At 43.7% G+C, this 20117-nt stretch overlaps 1 protein-coding gene across 12 annotated transcripts in view; it reads left to right on the forward strand.

The window, feature by feature from the left end:
* DOCK7 (dedicator of cytokinesis 7) overlaps positions 1–20117 on the forward strand; it is a 110092-nt gene that overhangs the window by 4070 nt on the left and 85905 nt on the right. For all 12 annotated transcript variants that reach the window (XM_069788531.1, XM_069788532.1, XM_069788533.1 and 9 more), the window contains exon 2: positions 6121–6226. In XM_069788531.1, coding sequence (XP_069644632.1) covers positions 6121–6226 — 106 coding nt within the window. The remainder of the gene's footprint in view (positions 1–6120; positions 6227–20117) is intronic.

Consider the following 20117-nt stretch of genomic DNA (forward strand, 5'->3'; position numbering starts at 1 on the left):
TGAACGGAACTTCATGGTGCCATGAGGCACTGCTGTCTGGGGCTGCAGGGGTCTTCAGCAGAGCCTTGGCTGAAAGGAGGTGACCCTGCTCTCGGACATTCAGTGATTTGAAGATTCCCCATCATCCAGGGCTCTTACATTGTATGTAGGCAGATTTCTGGAGTAATCACAGCTTGTTGTCTTTATGGTTTTGAATTGAGGGGAAAACACTTCTGTTCACTACATTCAGAGCTAGCATCTTATTTCTGCTGAAGCTCCCTTTACATTGATGGGGTACTGTAAAAGGTGACTTGGGAAGACTAAATTTACATTTGTGTTCATTTAGAGCCCTTTTACATTGCCTGAACGATGTGTCAGGGAGACTGATGGCTGCCTTTGCCCTGCCTCAGGGTAAACAGGGATGGTGTGAAACCTGCACCCACTGAAACCGATAGCAAAGCTGTCACTGGCTTCCACGAGCACCGAATCAGGCCAGAAATGTAGTGGTCGCAGCAGGATATTCATCACAGTTTATTCTCTTCCTGCATCCAGATGCCATTTGCATTGTCAAAACACTGTCATGGATAATTGAAAGTATTTTTAACAGAAACTTCGGAGCAGCTTTTTCCCGTTCTCCAAAAGTCATATTGTCTGCCCCTGTTCAGCCGTTGTGGATGTCTCCTGTGGGAGTCTGCAGTGCTCTGGGAAGCCTAAGAAAATCTCTGAGCACTTAAAGCAAGCGAGAAGGCAGGGAGGACAGTTCATCTCTAGGGCTCCGCTACAAAGCTGCTTCTTTGTACAGGGCTTCCTTGTTTGGTTGGGTTTTTTTAACATGAGCTGTGACTTTGATCTCTCCTGAAGAATCCAGTCCTGTGGTGATTTTCACAGTAAGGTATCTTGGGAGCTCATTCCTTTCGCTGCGGCCTAGGGGCAATGCTTTCAGCCTTAATAATCAAATGTTATCAGAAGAGCACCACAGGCAGCATTGTATGGTGTTTTCTGTTTTAATCAATGGTAAGCAAAAAGGGAGCATGTTGTTGCTCATCTCGTGTGTTAAGAACCCACACTTACCCTCAGCAGTCAGGATCAGGCTGGGTATTTCCTCAGCTTCGGGTTGTAAATCAAAGCTGTTTCACTCAAAGGGGAAGGAGTTCACTCCGAAGGAAACAGGACCTCGGGTTTAGGAAGAAGGCTGCATCCAGGGCACGGCTGAACCGGCAGGGTAGCTCAAGGCCAGAGCTCTTCCTCAAGCAGGTTCTCTCATCCACCACGATGCATACCTGGTGACTCACACCGTGGTTCAAGCCTGGATGGAGCAGGCCCAGAGGCAGGAGAGCCCAGGAGGAGCACATAGGGACAGAGGGGCAGGTCATCTCCACTGCACCAGCAAGATGGACACAACTGGCCAGTGCTGTTTGGCTTTCGGGATTCAGACCCAAGCGTAGTGAGTCCAGTAGGATAGATGCCTCCAGCCATGTGCAGAGTTGTATGCAAGCGAGCCAGCTGAACAAAGGGGGATGCTTTCATTTTAAAAAGTAAACTATGTAAATACAGTTTTCTCTGCTGCTGAGAGAGAACAAGCAGCTTTGCTATGGATTGGGGCAGATGCCTCGCTGTACCAGGCTGTCTTTCTCAAGAGGCAAAGGCTCGCTGAATGTAGAGTAACTGCACGTGACACATAAGATGAAGAACAGGCAGGAGTAACAGCTTTGTAATTAGCGGGATTGGGAGAAAAGTTTAATTTGCATTGCTCTTTCAAAATGGGGAGGGCTATGGAAAAGAGACACTTCCTCAAATCACTGGAGCAGATGATCTAGATGACTGTATTCTGATGTACCTTTTCTGTGAAAGGGAAGAGTTCTTAACCTTGCTTGGCATAACTGGATGGGTCTTGGTGAGGCTTTTCTTGGTGAGGCAGAACAGAAGAGCTGATACTTCCAGTATGCTGCTTAAGCTAAAAAAAAAAAAAAAAAAAGGAACAATTTTTGGTTTTGACTGGGTAGGGCCACACAGAAACAGAAATTATTTTTGTGTGTAGTAAAGAACCATGGAAGTGCAAACAAATGGTTTCATTTTGTTATTTGCAGCTCAGAGTACTTTGAGAATGACCAGTCTTGTTTTGCTTTAGAAGCCAGTTCCAGGGGGATTTTTTTTTCTCTCATCTTTTTTTGTTTTGGTGTGAACCACAGGCACACACAATAATTAACCAGTGAAGGTCAGAAAGGAAGTGACTAGGGAAGATGTACTTTAAGCATAGACATTCATGAGGCTGTGCGCTGTAATTAACTGGAATGTTTGTCTAAGGATCCCAGGTTACATGTTGAATATAATAAGATAGTTATTAAAGAGGCAGTTTTTTATTTGTCCTTTTAATTATCAAGAGCTTTAATGGCTCTTCTGCCAAATGGATTTTTTTTTTTTTTCATTTGGAGACTATTTTGAGATTTATTTCTCTTTCCTAGTTGTGTTTGGTGTAGTACACTTTTTAACCTAAGTTGGTTTAGGAAGCATAGCTTCTAGTTAGAAATACTGTTCAGGGTTATAATTTAACATGAACTTACTAGTCATTAGTAGATGGCATTTGTCATGGACAAACAGCTTTTGGAAATGGAGGAGGACAAGGCAAGTCTATTATCAGTTTTAGGGAAACTGTGAACCTCTGTGATGAAGCAGTGAGAAAGCAGTCCTAAAAGTAGTCAGCTGAGGTGTTTTCTCAGTAGGAAAATACTAATTTGGTTCCACAAAGCCCTGGTCAGGCCTTATCTGGAGTGATCAGGATGAAACACACTGTGTTAAGAGGTGTGATTGCCAACTGAACAAATGCAGAGAAGAGCCATCAGGGTGATCAAGGGAGCAGAAAGCAGGTTGCAGGATCTGACCTTGCTTAGTCTTGCAGAAGGAAGGCTGGGAGGGGATACGACTGATGTTTTGTGAATACCTTGTGAGTAGAAAGGAGTGGGAGGAGGGCTATTGAACCTAACTGATGATGTTGGCACAAAACCAAATGGCTATAGATTACCCATAAATACACTTGGTGATCAGATTACATTAGAAGATGGTTTCTAAATGTCAGAAGCATGATGCTTTTCAGTAGGGGAAATGGTGCTCAATACATTTGTGAATGCAGTGGTATAGACAGGTAGCCAACATGAGCTGTGGATTAGACTGCAGGCTTGGAGTAAGTAGTAGTAAGTCCTGCAGACTCTACTCAGGAATTTCAAGGTTTAGGCAGTTGCCAGTTACTTCATGTGGGGAGAGGTTTGATTGGCAATTATGAAAGCTAGAGAGGTAGGGCCTCTTAAGACTTGAAAGTAATGGTGGTGTCTTGCTGAAACTGATTGGAGGTTGTTCAGTTCTGACTTTCTGTCACCACACTTCAGGGGAATTTTTAATATCCAGTGAGGTTATTAATGGGGCAGCAACATGGAGCAGCCACCAATGTACAGCACATGGTTAGAAGCTGTGCTGATCAGTGCCACCCTTTTGTTTCTTGCCCTGTTGCACCAAATGACCTTTTCAGCGGGGATGATGTCGAGCAGTGTAATAGCATCCATGCAAACTCATAGTGCCCCTAAGCAACGCTATAATTGCAGCTGACCTTGCTTCTGCTTCAAGTTGGGGTAAAGCGCAGTCGTAGCTGGAGTTCAGGGTGTTTTGACAGTCTGTGCTCCAAATACAGCACACTGCAGAGCCACCCAGCTGAGGCCAACACGCAGAAGAAAGGACTGAGAACCCCTCTGGAGTCTATCACAAAGCATGTCTCAGGTTCATAAGGAGCCACTGTGTGCCGGAGAAGCAGCGCTGAGTAACGTGGCTAGCCATCGGCTGTGGTTTCACAGCTGAGGTTGGGTTTCCTCCTCCAGCTATACTTTCCGTCTGGAAACAATGTATGTCTCTTGAAAATGGGGAGAGATTTTTTAGTTTTTCCTGTGTTGTGCTGCATGGTGAAATGTGGGTTCTGATTTTTCCTGCCAGCCATGTGGTGAAGGGCTCTCTTTTGCGTATCGTCAGGAATTACACAAAACATGTGCCGAGTAAGAGATCGGGTTTAAAGCGGAGATCGTCTGCAACCTGGGGGCAAGCTTTTAAATCTCATCAGCCACAGATGCGTAGTGTTTTCCATGCCAAGCAGCCATTTTAATACATTCCAAATTTTCCTATAAATGCTAGCAGCATGCATGGTTTGTTCTCATGTGTGCATGTCTGTGAGTGTATGCGTGCGTATGGTGGGAGCAGGGAAGATGGTTTTTCTGAGGGCAATCAGACAGCCTGAATGTTGTCCGTCCCCAGCAGGAGCTGTTTGGTCTGCTTTCAGAAGCCACCCTCCAGAAGTGAAAACATAGTCTCCTGTGGATAAAGGCAAACATGAAGCAAATGACTTCTTGCAACCAGAATACATAAAACTTTTTTTTTCTTTCTGCAGTCCACTTTTCTAAAAGACAAAATAACGCTTCCTCTAGCTAATCTTACTCCCATCCTCTGGCCTGAGGAAACATCTGCTCTCCATGGTGGGCTTGGTTGTCCCAGCTAGTTCCCTTTTAGAGTTCCTTTCTCTTCCATTAACATCAGTTGCCTCCACCTGCCCCCATTCCTGCCCACCAGCATTCACTGCAACAGCAGCCCTGAAGCTAGGAGCCCACCCTGATGCCACGGTTTTGCTCAGGGGAGGTTTAACCATCTTTACTTGACAGGATTTTAGCAGCTCGTGATACACAGCATGTTCCCCTGAGTGAGATCAGGAGCGAGTCTGTTAGCCATGACGCTGTTCCCACAAAGATCACTGATACAGCAGAAAAAAAAAATCACCCGTGTCCTTGCAGCCTTTTCATCTGTCTTATGCACTGGTTAGCGTCTCTTTGGAGCTGGGACTTTGTTCTGGGAGACAGAGCGGACTGCAGTGCTGCGAGGCGGTGAATGACAGTTGGGAGCCTAATAAATTGGTCATTGACTCCTGGAGAAGAGCACTCTCATGTTGGTGAGGTCCTGTAGACCAGGGGTAGTCAGCAGCTTTTCAGCAAAATGTTTTTTTCATCAAAAGAATGTGCGCTTTTGGTTTGCTTTTAAAACAAAACCATTTCCACCGTACTCAAAAACTTGTCCCAGTTTTGCTGCTGAGGTGAGCTGCAGCTTACTGCTGGGTTACAAGGTGGAGCACTGTGGATGGTTGTGTTAGGGCTTGACCCATGGCTGTTTGTTAAGACAGTCTTTGACTATCGGCATTTCCCTCTCTGATATGCCCTTCCTTTGCTGAGATGTTTCTATGGTGGTTTTACCTAACTGTTGTGTTTTCAGGCTTAACAGTGACAATGTGGCTTATTGGGGAAAACGGAAAACTCCAGAGGGGCACAGTGTGGATTTTACCCTCCAGGCATGGAAGGATTGATCTGTGTTTTTCCTTCCTCGTGAGAAAAGTTGCCCAGTGGTGGGATATTTCTCTGGCAGAGGCTGTAAGGCATTGTGTCCTGCTAGCCAGTACATTGCGTGTCCCCTCTGCTAGTCACCATAGTCCCACCGCTACCTTTCCTACGTGAAAGGGGAAACAGTTTTTTGTTCTGACCTGGTCAGTTGTTTCCCGTCTGTCGTTCCCTGGACATTTCAACTCACTCTGCGTGGGACCACTTTTTTGCCCCTGAGCTGGGTGTTGAAGGGGTTGGATATTGGGTGGAAAGTGGCTGCTGGTCCTCATCTCTGTGACTGCAAAAACCAAAAATAGTCAAGGGATGAAAATGAGAGAGCAGAGCATAGGAGCAGATGTGTGACCAGGCTTGGAACTGCTGAGGGGTGTGGGGAGTGGTGGAAGAGAGCTTTCCTTGGTAGGAACTGGAAGGAGCCTGCTGGGGACAAGTTTATTTGTGCTCAGTGTCACATGCATCTTATTGCCACATATGTGCACAAAAGAGCAGTTCACAAAAGGAAAAAAATTGTAATTCCTGTTAAGAATGTGTATATGCAGCCTTGTGAAAATTTTGTGATTCTCCAGGAGTTTAATATACAAGGTCTATTCTCGCTGGCTGGTGATACTCTTATTCCAACCAGCGCACTATTTGGTTTCATTCCAAGAGCAGTGTAAAGCATGTTTGATATATCATCTTCATTGTAATCCTTTTCCAGAGGTATAACGTTGTCCCTGTCTCATTTCAGAACTGTAGCTGCTGAAGTCAGGAAGCAGATCTCAGGGCAGTATGGAGGATCTCCCCAGCTTCTCAAAAACCTCAATATTGGAGGCAGCGTCTCTCATCATACAACTGTAAGTAATGTTTGGAACATGGAAGACTGAAGAAGGTGTGCATAGTTATTTTGATTACCATTTGGAAAGAAATTGCAGTGCTGACAGGTTGTTGACATAAGCGGCCCTGTTAACACTGAGGAGAATAATTCCATGCAAAGCCTGCTAATTTTGGAGGTCTCTATCTTGCAAAGCAGTCAGTGTGGCTGGGGATTTGTGTTTCTGCAGAATCTTTGTAGGACAGGGGGCTACCCATCCTGTTAGTTGTTTTATCCCAGAACAGCTTGGACTGGCCATTAAATTCCACGTGCTTGTGTGGTTCTGTCCATGAAGAGCTCTTTGCAAGCTCATGCACTTCAGCTAGCTGTTTTCTTGTGTTTCTTGTCACTCTTGAGAGTGGGACCACAGTGGCTCATCTACTCTTCAAAGGTATTTTAAATGTTATTGTGAAAGTTGAATGTGGGTATGCCTCAGGAATGTATGTTTACTTAGAAGTTTACATTCCACTTTCGGGAGCAGCTGAAATGTAGGCCACGTTGTCAGAATCACCCTTTCTGAAGTAATTTTCTTACATGGCCTACCAGTAACCTTCAAAATTTATTCAGTGTGATGGTAAAAATTTCAAGAGTTCAGCAAACTTTTTCAGGCTGGAACTGTGTTTTTGGAAGCATTCCTTTGACTTGGGTTGTTGCTTTGGGTCATAGCAGTTTCTTTTTTGGCAGTCAGCTTAGAAAACAAATACTATAGCATCTTGTTTTCTTCAAAGAGGGTTGATTAGGTCAGGCAGTACTGGAAATGTGCCCTGAATTTGATAGTCTGTACAAGCATTCTGAGTTTACAAGAGTTCTACTCTTGTTTTGGAGTCAGGTCCTGTAGAGTTTCCTCAGCTCATGTATTGCTCTGTGTCCAACGGAATGCATTAAAGCTTCCTCATACAGAGCACAAATGCGTCCTTGGAGCTAGTGTCATCTCAAAAGGGATCTCCAAGTCTAAGTTGACCCCTAGCTTAGAAGAATGACTTCACTGCAGGCTGAAAGTTCACCTTCAAGGAGATCCAGCTGTGCCAGAGTCACTGGGAGTTGAAGAGGGCTAGAATTGCTGTCATTTCCCACTGCATCAGCTGTGTGAGTACAAGGAGACCAGAGGCTGGCTTTATCAGCTGTGTGCCCAGCCTTAATGGTGAGTGAGCGTGAAGGAGGAGGAGTTAATGAGAGCGGTGTGTCCAGGGCTAATGCTTTATCACAGCAATCTCTGTAGGGGTGTGGAATGATAATGCAAAGTCCTGACTTGGCAGTTCTGTATGGTCTTTTGCATAATCCAGTATTAGGCAATAGGGAGGGACCCCTGCTATTAGTGGCGTACACTGGATGGAGCACTCAGGGTCATTGAATCCACTTCCCTGCATTAATGGATAGCTGAGGAATAGACGCCTACTTTTGAAGGACCCACTGGATGTCCATCCCACAAGCTTCTGTGCCTCACTTGTCTCACATGTGGTTTCACCTTGGAACAAGTTGGCTGAATTGCCTTTCTACTCCCCATTCCTTTCATAAAGCTCTTGCTTCTCTTTTATATACCTCCAAGCTGTTCCTGAGCCAGCCATATTTTTGATAACTGTTTTTCCTTGTATCACCTCCTTTTACCCTGAATTGTCTCTTCGACTTTTCCTTCCTATTTCTAAGGTTTTTCCGTTCTGCCATCATCAAAGTGTGCCTGCTCAAATCTTCGGTTCTGTTGATCTTCATATGTAATTCTCAATGCAGGATCAGATTTGTTGGTCACAGTATTGTCAGCCCTGTCTTCAGTTCTGGTATCCCTTATTATCCTGTTGCTGTTGTGTTTTCTAGCAAATACATGCAAGAATCTAAAAATCCTGGAAAAGGGCGTGCTAGCTGGAAGCAGGCTCTCAGCCTTTCCTATCAAACTGCATTGCATGTTGGTTGATGTGATAAGCTCCTAGTTTGTCATATTAAATTCTGTGCTGAGCAGAGATGCTCTTCAGAAGCATGATTAACATGGAGCGATAGTTTGTAGGGAATAGTCTGTAGGAAAAGTATATTTAGTTAAGTCACGAGTCTATATCCTGAGGCTGCATAATATGACAGAGGTTCACTTGGACAGAATTTTGGGTTAATTTCTCTCCCTTAGGCATCCGTCAGAATCTGCTGTGCCTGCCTGTCCTGGTTTGACAACAAACATTATGCAGGGAGAAAGCATTACTGCTGTGAAGCTGAAGTAGCTATTGGCTCTGGAAAAGTTTGGAAGTTTGTGTGTTGTTAAACTTTTACAGAGAAGAAATAGAAGGCCCTGAATCTGCATGGCAGTTTTGTGTAGCCATACTGGTTTGAAAGCCAAGAGCAGGGTGCATAGTGTGGGTTTAAATAGGAAATTTATGCTAAAATGTACGGATGTTTTAATAATGCTGTGTGATTGAGCTTCATGTGACTGTCTCCACAATGGCAGCAAGTTGCACTGTTGAGTGCGCAGCATGGAACTGGAGGAGTTTTAATGATAATGCGGATGTGGTCTCTCCTATCCAGTGCATCTTGCTCATCGTGTTGAGCACTTCCGTACATAGTTATGGTCCAGATAAGGTCACACCACTGATTTCACTGTTGGCAGTTGCCAGCAGTAGCTGCTTATGGTAATTTGTCTGAGAGTCTTACCACACGCAGTCCGATAGGACATTTTTATGGAGAAGTGTATGCTTTTGTGAATGAAGGGCCCTCAGCACTGTGCTCGGTTGGGCCTTTTCTTTCTTGTTGACTGAAGCCAGCGCAGGGACTTTTCACACTCAACAGGCTTGCGTGTGGTTGAACCTAGGGTAAATGCAAAAACCTGTCAGCTGAATTTTAGCAAGTCTCTTCCCTTTTGCTTCACAAGCAGCAGACAAAATGCTGCCAGAACTGTTTCTAATTTAGTATCTGGTAGAGCTGGGGAGAAGGCACTGCTTTCAAATGACTGTACAGGAGCTTGTGGTTTATTATTGTCAGCCTCCACCCTTCTGCCACTTTAGGATCAGCTGATTTTAATTGCACATTCCTTAAACCACAGATACAGGTCCAAAGCCTTCAGAGGCTTTTCCTGTATAACCTAATGTGCTGAATTGGGACTCTGCAGGATGCAGTCCTTGCAGCACTGAGCTTTTATTTTTGAAATCCAGAACAGAAGGCACTAATAGTTTGTTACTGAGAAATAGGAGCTGGTAAGGTCCTACAGTTAGATGAAAGAGATTTTGTTTTTTGAAGTTACTTTTGCAAGTCTCTCTAAATCCACTGGTAAATCGAGTGTGTGTTTGCACAACCTTGCTGTAGGCGTTCTGGGTTGTAAGCCATGTGCTGTGTTCATCTTCGGCGCATTGAGAGGTTCAATATTTCCTCGTGGGAGCTGGGGCTTCTCATCACCAAACTCACTGATTGAATGCACTGAAAGCAGTGAGCTTGCACTTCCTTTCAAAGAATTCCCTAGCATCTTGCAGGATGGGGTATTTGCTTTGTTTATTTGATGAACTGGACTGTTTACTATGGGCTATTATAATCCCTCGTGACTAACCACTTTCTTTTCTTTCCCAGTTTATTTTTTCTGTTGAGGAACTCTTTGTGCTATGGTGCTTGTTAACTCTGTCTGCTCACCCTCTGTTGCACCGGTCATCTCTGCTCATTGGTGCATGCTGCAGTGTGGCAGAGGCCTGATTCCTCTCTCCAAATTTCTGCAGTAGTTTTACCTGGATGAAGCTGGATTGTGGATTGTCAGAGATTAGCATGAGTTACTGTTGAAGTGACCCAAAGTTTTCTCTGAATCTTGGTATGCCTGCCTTGGTTAACTGCTTTGGTGCAGGAAGAGCAGTTTTGGTTTGTATCTGCAAATGGGCTCACAGTCTGGTTTTCTCCCTCTGTCTGCTGTCCTTTTATGAGGGCAGGTGATGTTATCAAAGGACAGAAAATAATCACTGGGTATCTGGACCTCTCTTCAGTTGTAGCCCAGCTGTTTCTGTGTCTTGTTCTACATTCAGCAGCTTTTGTTGCTTAATGATATTTATATTTTTCAAATTAGATGAAGATGTATAAAATCTTGGATTTCTGAATACTTTACTTTTGAGTGCCAAAGATAGTCAGTGAAATGTTTTTCATTGTTGTCCAAAACTTGATTTTTTTTTTCCTAAGAAAAGAAAAAGTTCTTGATTTTTTTTTTTCTTAAATCTTTAGAGGTATATTTTAATTAGAAGAGCAGCATTTTACAAAACTTGCAAATAAGCAGAATGAATGTATAATCAGTTGTTTTATGGAAAAATGACAGCTGTTTCCAAAGGATTAAGGGCAATATTTCCTGTCTGTTGGTGTATGTTACTGCATAGTTGAAGGTTAGTATGGGGAGGAACACTGTTATAAGCAATGCAAATTAGTCTGGGAATAAAGGGGTCTGGATTCTTGGACATGATGTGATCTGACCACATCTGCTCTCAGCGCTCCATTTTCTCTGTGTAAAATAAAGGTGCTGACATTTACATATCTTTGTAAAGCACTGCTGGGTTTATGGGCATTATCTGGGCTAATTGAAGCTTTGTCTTGGATTTATTGGATGTCAGACTTTGGTTGTGTATTCAAGGATAGTATCTAATTATTCCAGAGAATATAGGTTCCTTTGTATATTTTCATTGTTTATTTTAGCATCATTTAAAAGAAGAAGAAAGGATAATTTGTGCAAATGAATGGAAAACACTGCAAGGGAAAACATGACAGTATCCTATGTGGCGTAGAAAAGGGCGTTTTGAAGTGTTCAGAGCCAAGTAATTTTATCGCCAAAATCACTAAAATGAAAAGGAAAAATGAGCCAAGTCTTAATGCTCTCTCGAAGCTGATTAAGGCTTAATAGTGACTCCCATTATATGTATTTCCTGGAGGTTTTGCCCTGCCTTGCTGAATGGTGTATCCTCATCAGACAGGGGAGGATGGGAGAGGCATCCACATCCTCTTCCCTGCCTCCTCCCACTGGGGATTACTCACAGTTAACTCTGCTCTGGTGCAGGCACTTTCTTTAGTAAATTGCAAGTGCTACATACTGTTTCTAAGATCAGTAATGAGTCTTGTTGCGGAGATCAGGAACATTTTATATGTTAAGTTGGTGAGTCTGGTATCCCTTGAAAAGCTGCTGAGTCTCATTTATCTGCAATAGCTTAAACAATTTATACATTAGCAGAGATAACTAATCTTAACTAAATGTTATTATACCAAGTAAATTCAGTTACTTAAATGAAGCATTTGTGACAGGCCTGTTAATAAATACTCAGAATCTAAAAATGCCGTTAAGTCCTACTCTTTGTTTGTTAAAGTTAGTCGTGACACCTCTTTTTCAGGAATAAGATGCATAAACGAACTGATGTTTAGTGGAAATGCTGCTAATACCCTAAACTGCAAAAATTTCTTAATATGGGATTCAAATTGCAATGTAAAAATTTCCAGTGGAAGTTGGTCCGCTTGCAGACTCTTTCATGCTAATGCTGCCACGGTCCCAGCAAGCAGCAACGGGTTGGAAGGCTGCTGCTTCACGATGCTAAATTACGGCTGCTTTCTCCTTCTCAGCTGTCTGGCTGCTGCTTGCCCACGGAGGCTCAGGAGAGCAGGCGGAGCGTGCTTTAGTACCAGCTGTAAGACTGCGTGAAGGAATAAGCCTATGTCAGAGGACACGTGAGCACGTAAGGTGTAGATGCGCTGCTGCAACAGTTCCTTTGTATATACGCGCTCGCAGCCTTTTGCAGTCGTAAGGCAGCTTGAGTGCGTTGTTAGCCTTATTAGCGCTAAGCTAATTTGAATGAGACCCGCGTCTATGATCTGGGCTAGCAGGGTTGGGTGGATGCGCCCAGGTTTTGCACCGGTCTGGCCCAGCGCTGTCGCTGTGCAGGGGCGCTGGGGTGGCTCTGCAGAGCTAGCTCTCAACAGCAGGCAAGGAGACTCGAGGCTGGAGATCCCCAGAGGTCCCCAGAGCTCCGGTCAATGGGCTGAGCCTTACTCCGTGATGGCCGTGCCACTGCAAGGGGGTTAGCTGGGTGCTGGGGCTCATTGCTGGAGCCGCCAGGCAGGGCTGCGCAGGTGCACAAAGCTGAGACATCGGGACTGTCTGTGCCCAAAGCTGGCTCAGACTTGCGTGGTTTGTTAGGAGAGGCTTTGCTCCCTGTGAATGTGGCAGACGCAGTAATTTCTTCACCTGAGCACGTACGTAAACCACTTCAGCTGTCCTCTAGTGCTGCTCTTGAGCTAATAGCATAGGCAGCTCCACACGACGCCAGCTCTGGCGTCTTCGTGTGTCTGGTGGTTAATCCATACCCTGGATAAATTGTCCACTGATAATTGAGACGTGACTGTGCCAAGTATTTTTCGCTCAGAAGAGCGTGCACGTTGGTGGTTACCACCGTTCACTTTGCACGGTTCAGAGCCGCCATGGTTTGCCTGTGTGAATGCTAAGGGTCCAGAGGGATCCGTCTCTGCAGATCTGATGTAATGTTTCTGCCAAAAGTGGGAAGTCTGTGGTTTTCTGCAGTCTCTGGTCAAACTGTTTGGCTTTTTCATTTCTTTATAATGGAGCTTTGATGTTTTCTTTGTCTCAGTCTTTGCGCTCTCAGTTTTGGCACAGTTTATCAGAGGGTAGCTCTTTCAGATCAGTCTCAGCACTTGCGTTTTCTATATCAAAGTCTTTGTATTCTTGAAATGCTCTCTTGGTGAAATGACGTGATTCTTAGTCATCAAAGAAGATACTGTCTGTCTTCTTACCCATCCTTGGAGGCATAATTCGTGTCTTTCTGGGTTTGGTAAGAAATTGCTTTAGTATTCCCAGATAACTAATTAATCTCTGATTAATATTAATATTTCTATACCCAAATGGTTTCTTACATTAGCAACCAGTTATAATAGCAAATAACCTAGCAATATTTGTACATAAAACATCTCACTGGTTTTGTGATTGGCTGTTACTTGTTATATGTAGGATCTGTCTTTAGGTAGGTATATTTACAAATATTTCCTTTCATTAGAGGCTTTTTCCATTTCAAGCATTGTGATATTACATGAATTTGACACACATTACAAATCACTGGGCTTGTCTGTAAAAAGAGTCCAGAACTTTAATATTAAATATTCTCGGATCTTAAAAATGGAGGCTTCAGATTATTTCTAAAACAATTTTTGTCTTAACAGAGAAAGCTTACAGAAATTTTTGAGGCATGTTTACGGTTTGAAATGAAGGACTTTTATCAGCTATTCTCTATAGTAATTACGTCTTTCAAAACACCATGCAAAAGAAGTAATAAGAGCTAGAGCAAAGCAGGAGATACGGAACTGCATTCCAGAGGCAGTATGCATGTATGTGGAGGTAATGACTGCACTTTATGGCTGGGGAGGTGTCATCCTTGTTGAGGGTTGCTAGCTGTCTGTGGTTGATGAAAAGCAGAGATTGCCTTGGAATCTCCTTCGTTCATTTGAATATTTCCATATATTATAAATGCAGCCAAAAAGTTAAATGCAGGAGTTCTCTGTGCTTACCAGTTATCAGGCTTATGAAATTAGGGGTATGGGTTTTCTGAAATGCAGTAATGACAGCAGATGAATATGTGATTCTTAGAATTTGGATCCAGTGATGACCATTTTTGGAGTAAGTGTTTAGGTGAAAGAAAATGTAATTTATGCAAGTAAAACATGTTTTTTAATTACTTGAGCATTCTCAGTGGTTAATATTGCACTGCTTATGTTTCAAAACCTTTTAGAGTGACCATGCCCTGTAGTTCACACTTAAAAATAAATCTGATGACTCTGTTTAGCAAATATATTTCTTTAAACCGTTACCTTCTTTAACTTGCCTGCAAACTTTATTTTTTTTTTTAGTGTGTTACATTTCCTGTATTCTCAGATTTATGCTGAGTCCTTCCTATGGTACATCAGATTTGACTCTTGTTGCAGTTCCCTGAGATACCAGTATCCCTTTAAGGGTGACAGGATTTTGCCACAGCAAGAACAGGCCATCTGCATTCCTGAATGCTCAACAAGGGAAGTGACTGTTTGCCCTGGAGACCTAGTGATAGCTAAGAGCAGGCTGGAGCTCAGCTTTGAAATGTTAATCTGCTTCTTCTGTCCTTCCAAGATTTTGCCCAGGGAGGCAGTGGGTGGGAAGTTGGTATTAATTTAGAATTTGAAGCTTTGGCGCAATCTGTTACAGTTTTACCGCATTATAAATTGTTTAATATTTAAGGAGGTATTGAAGTTAAGATGGAACTTTGTCCTACTTTCAAAATTGGCAAGAAATATCACCCTGATTTTGCAGAAGTGCTTAGCTGCCAAGTAAAAATAGTAGTCAGGATCCTCCCTGTGATGAGGAGCTCTGCAAGGTTAATTTTTCAAGGTCCCTTATCATACCCTTGCAGGGAATTTTACTCCCAGACAGGAGGCAGGAGGTATAACCTTCCAGTCTTTGCAATCGTCATTTTTACAGGGCCCCAAATTATACTGCGATCCTCACAGAGACGGGGTCTCTGCCCTTGGGAGTTATGCATCTCATTTTAGATAAAAGGAAAATTGGTCTTGGATTGGGCCACAAGGAACTCGGGTTCAAGTCCTTGTTCTGCCAGATGCATCCTGCCAAGCCATCACGTCATAACCATTTAAAAAGCTGTTGTTGCTCCCTGTGAGAATAAGCATCTTGGGAGGGCAGAGGTGAGGGAGGGAGAAGGAAATGCGAGGGACACGGTCCTTTTCATACGCTAGCTGGAAGAGTCTGCAAAATCATAGCTGGGATCAGTTGCTTAGAGCGCGTCCCACAAGACTACTCGTGATGCTCAGTACGACGCTTGTGAGTTAGGCAACAAAATTCTGGAATAGGATCTAGAAATATCCCCTCTGCCTAGCTGTTTGTGTAGGGAAAGGATAGGTTAAAGTCCTTAAGGCAAAAATCTGAATGCCTGTGGACATCGGAGCACACAGCAATGATCTCTGCCCAGGACTACTTCTGTGCTTCCATCAGTGTCTGTGAGATGGAGATAATAATTGTCCCTTTTTCTGCCCTAGTTGCTACTGTGATCCCTTACTGACCTTCTGTACAGTGCCCAGGAGAGCAGACCTTTAGTCTTTAGGTACTAATGTAGGTGTAATTGGTTCAGTAAGGCAGCAAACTGGAGCGGGAGGCTGTTCAGGCAAGGGCATGTAACGATGGCTTATTAAATGGCATGCTAATTAAATACTTATCCTTTGATCATTTCTTGAGCACGATGGAAAAGTGCATCTGTGGCAAGTATCCTCATTGCCTTTGTTAGTGAGGCATCCCTGCTGCCTTTTGAATCACCTCGCACCGCACACTTGTGTTTGCTGAGCTCCTTCTGAGCACGGCGGCTGCTGCCTTCCCTCTCGGTTGTACGTGGCCAACACCGCTGCTCGGCAATGCCCTGGTCACTGGGACACGTGGGAAGTCCTGCTTGTCAGAGGGGTCTGCTCTGCGCACGAGGGAGCTGGTTGCGGTCGTCTGTTCTCAGGAACGCCACAACAGCAGGTCTAATACAAATCTGCCCTTTTCATTTTATTTTTGGCTTCCTTGGTGGGGTGGAGTAAGCCATGAGCTTTGCATCACGGTGCCCGGGGTGTAGCTTTCCCTCCGTGTTAGCCCTTTGCTCCTGTAGTCCTTGGGTAAGATGCTTGGCTTGAAGTAAATGGGGGTTTGTGTTACCCTCCGTGGTGTTATGCCACGTTCCCTAGCAGAGGATCCTTCCCCTGTCGCCACATTTGTGCAGATGCTTCTTCTGTAACTGATGATGATGATACAGGTAGGTGCTCAAAAGAAGGACATAAATAGGACGGAGACACGTTTCGGCTAGCAGTGCACTAAAACTACAGCAAAATACAATGTTTGCTGTCTAGAGAAGGACAAAGTCAATAGGAAACGAAATTTTATTTTCAAGCTTTTAAGGGGATATAACAGTGAAGAATAACACAGCCTTAAAGAAGAAAGCTTGACTGTCCCTGTTGCAGGAGAGTTGTAAACCTTTGAAATAGGGTTTCGAAATGCAACTTCTGAGAGCTATAACTGCAACAACGCAGATGCACCTATGGAACGTCTGCCTTAAATAGTTTATATAAACCAAATCAATCAGGTTGTTGTCTTAGTTAAGCTGACAGAGTGTTTGTCTATGGTCAGGTTAAGGACATACGTGGAATCATTATTTGCAAGCAGTGTGTTTGATTCGGGGTAATTGGGCTGCGTAAGTCTGAAAAAGAGAGAGTCCCATTTGATTTCTTCTGTACTTTCAGTTTATCAGTACTTTGTATTTGGTGCTTATGTTGGCAGGGAGCAGGTTATGCCCCTCTTACTCATACTGAGCAGCCCCTTTCTCCCCATGTAGTCCTATTCATTTTAACAGCACCAGAATAGCACTTGCACTGAGTGAGGTGGCAGTGTCTGATCCTGGGATAAACACTGAGTGAAAACTGTGTTAAGGAATTGTCTGAAAGGTTGTCCAAAATTTGATCTGTAATTACAGTTTGCACAAAATCAGAGAGTATTTTTCAAAAGAGCAGCAATCGTGATTCTGGGAGCAGGCTTTCCTTTGCATATTTTTAGTGTGTATTTGCTATTAATTTAGGCTATTCCATAGTCCTGGTTGGGAAGATGGTCAGAGCTCCTGTACAGCTTTGGTTTCTGAACAGCCTTAATAAACTCTTCTTGGAAGAAACGGACGTGCTGTCAGTGATTTCTTACAGTAATGCTCCAGTATTCCCGTTAGGTTTATTAGCCAGCTGGTAGGTGGACTGCACGTTTGCAAATACTTGGCTGAAATTGTCCCTCTGCCTCTGGAAGTCTGATGAAGCAAAACCGGCTGCATTTCATGGAGGAGATGTTGCTTCCTAGGAGCTGTTGGGAGGGATCGAAAAGGCTTTTCCTGGAAGCGGGATAAAGATTGCATTGAACATTGCTGTCTGCAGCCTGCCAGCAAGCAGGGCTGTGGGAGAGGACAACTTTACAGTCCCTCAGCTGTTCCCCCATTTCTGCCGCAGCAGATTTCAAAACCTTTTTATATGCAGCTGAAAGCAGGCCTTGCTGTTCCTGTGATAATCTGGAGATCAGCTGTACGTCAGAGTGGTGCACAAGGATAAGGGCAAAATTTTTGTCAACTAAGGAAGTATCACAATCCTAATAGGCCAGGGGAGTCGGCTGTTGGGTGCCTCGTTACTTTTCCTGGTGCCAGAAGGAGGTAAGCTGGGCCTGGAGACGTGGAGGTGAGATGATAGAGCAGGTTCTGCTCCTCAGGCAGTGGTGAGACTGGGATGATGAGGGTGGATAACATGGTCTTTATCTGAACTCGCCCAACTCTTTCAGCGTGCGCCTTCAATCTGGTGGGTTTGTATGACTATTTCAGGCGACTTTGGCCAGGTTGCAGATGACACAGGAATAGCCCCTTGAATACTGTGTCTGTTCTTGGTCTCATCCACAGCTTCAGAGGGATGCAGGACAGGGGAAAGGTTAAGGCATCAGCAGTGAGAGCCATGAGAGGAGCTGTTGTGGTTCAGTTCAGACACTGGGACGCCATTTGGGTTCATTTTCCTTTCGGTGCATTTTTTCATCCTTATTTCCTCCTCCTCTTTCATCACTTCTTCCCCCACAAATACCTAAAGCTTAAAATAATGTGCTTGCCTTTTATCTGCCAATAGTCTGACAAGAAGTAGTTCCTCTTCATAACCATGAATTTATGTTTGGCCTGTTTGCTCAGGTGCTAGACAATATTTCTGGTTGCACAGATGGTGAGTCCAATACAGGCTTCTGGGTTTGACTTTTATGTTTGTTTACATCTTCATGGTACAATAGTTATCTGAAGAGACAAACTGGAAAATTGTGAAGTGCAACCTTGGGCCTAATCCTGAGATGTACAAAGGGCTTGGAAACCCCCGGAGCGCCGACCCGGGACCTGGTGTTGGATAGTCCCCTAAGCGCTGTCTGCCTTTCCGGATTAGGTGGGTTTTTTTAACTAGCGTAGCCAGTTCATTCATCTTTTGTCCAATATATTACAATGCTCTTGTTGGACAAGTGAAATCTGAGATGTGAAATGCCAGGGATGGGGAAACACGGTGTGTTTGGGGCAGTGGCAGTCTCTGCCCTGTGTCTGCTTGGTCCTGCACGTCTCCATCAACTCTGTCCTAATACAGGAGTTTTTTTTCCTTGTCTGTTTGTAATTTTCTTCTGTTTATCAGGATGAGTGGATTAGAAAGATCAGAGGGAATGAGGAAAAGGTTCCTCTTTGTTAGCCGGGGGAGATGCACAGGTAAATGAGTTTGTGCAGGTTGCATGGTCAGCTCAGTTTTGCTGAGCAAGTGTACTGGAAGGTACCTCAGCTTTGGAGCTGCCAGCGTGGAACGGAGGTCAGCAGGAGGAGTAGAATTCAGTCTTAAAATGTTAGGGCTTAAAAATAGGGCCAGTTAAGCAGCTTTAAGTCACCCTCCGAGGCTACCTTGACCCTCTGGCCTTCTTCCAGTGAGGGTCTTTCAATGTCCAGCGCAGCTGCATCGCTGCATGGATGGGGCTCTGGACTGGCAACGAGAGGACCTGAGGGAGTGCCTTTTCCCAGCACCTCTGCTACCCAATGCCTCTGTGGCTTTTGCCCAGTGATTTTGTTATTTTTATCTTCATTTGCAAGGAGTCTCCATTTCTGGGTGCTTACTCTACTTTGGTTTTGAGGTTTATCGGTGGAAAGGATTATATGCACTCAAAAGTCGCAGTAGTATTATGCAGCAGGTCTTCTGAAAAAACATGCACTTTTAGCAGTTCCTCAATAATAAACTGTCACACTTCGCTGCTGGATGTTTTGTCAGGTATCTAGTGCCAAATGGAGCTGGTCTATCTGTATGTAAGAAACAGATAGTGTGGGGTGATGACATGTTAACTGTAATGTGGGGAAGAGCAATGACAAGTTCTGCTCGTTGTGAGTTTGGCAGCGATGAAAACAGTTAAAAGTATCTGATCTGTATTTTCAAAAGTTCCCCAAATCACATACTTCAAATTCATTTCAAGAGTTCAGGATTAGAAGGGGAAAAAAGGTTATGGGGTCAGAGTTAAATAGATGATGATGACGATGGTGCATTTCTTTACACAGAAATTAACTTGTATCTTTTACCTGGATTGCAGAACTAAATACTGAGTTTCTAGACATCATTTTTTTTTGGTGGACCAGATTCTTATCTGGCATAAAGTCATCTGGTCCAACTCACCTGACTTTATTGGAGTCACGCCATTTTTCTGCTGAAGGGTTTGTCTTCTGTATTTTAAGAAAATTGCGCTATTCATTGAAGTTGGCTGTGGTAGGAGAGATTCTTTCAATACCCTCTGTGTTAGCCGAGTCTTTTTCCTTGAACAAAAAATTGACTCATTTCACAACTTTTTGGCAATACAAGTTTAAAAACTAGAATTTGAGATTGGTATAGCAATTTTTTTGAGACGCACATTTAAAACTTAAGTACTAAGTGTTGTTTTTAAAGTCATTGCCAACAGAAGACAAGCTACAGGATAGTTCCCTGTCCCACAGAAATCATCTGGATGACAGTAAAGAGGAAATAGTAGAGAAAAACTGCTGAATTTTGATGTGTTTTTGTGACTCATATTAAACCACTCAGCCTCACTGGGATGTGCCAGGGAATTCTAGGAAATCTGTCAGTTGCTGTAGAAACAGGTTCCTCAAAACTTGTTTTTAGTGTTTCATTTTCTTAATGTCTATGTTTATGTACAGCCTCATAGGATAATGATCTCATATCAGAATATATATATGTATTTATATAATATACATATGTAAAGACACAGTTATGCAATGTATGTATCCAGTTTATGTGATTTTTTTTTTTTTTCATGTACCTAAAAAAAGCTCACTTTTTTCAATATGGTGAGATCAGTACCCCCA

This window comes from Haliaeetus albicilla, chromosome 8 (assembly GCF_947461875.1).
Source record: "Haliaeetus albicilla chromosome 8, bHalAlb1.1, whole genome shotgun sequence".
Taxonomy (NCBI): domain Eukaryota; kingdom Metazoa; phylum Chordata; class Aves; order Accipitriformes; family Accipitridae; genus Haliaeetus; species Haliaeetus albicilla.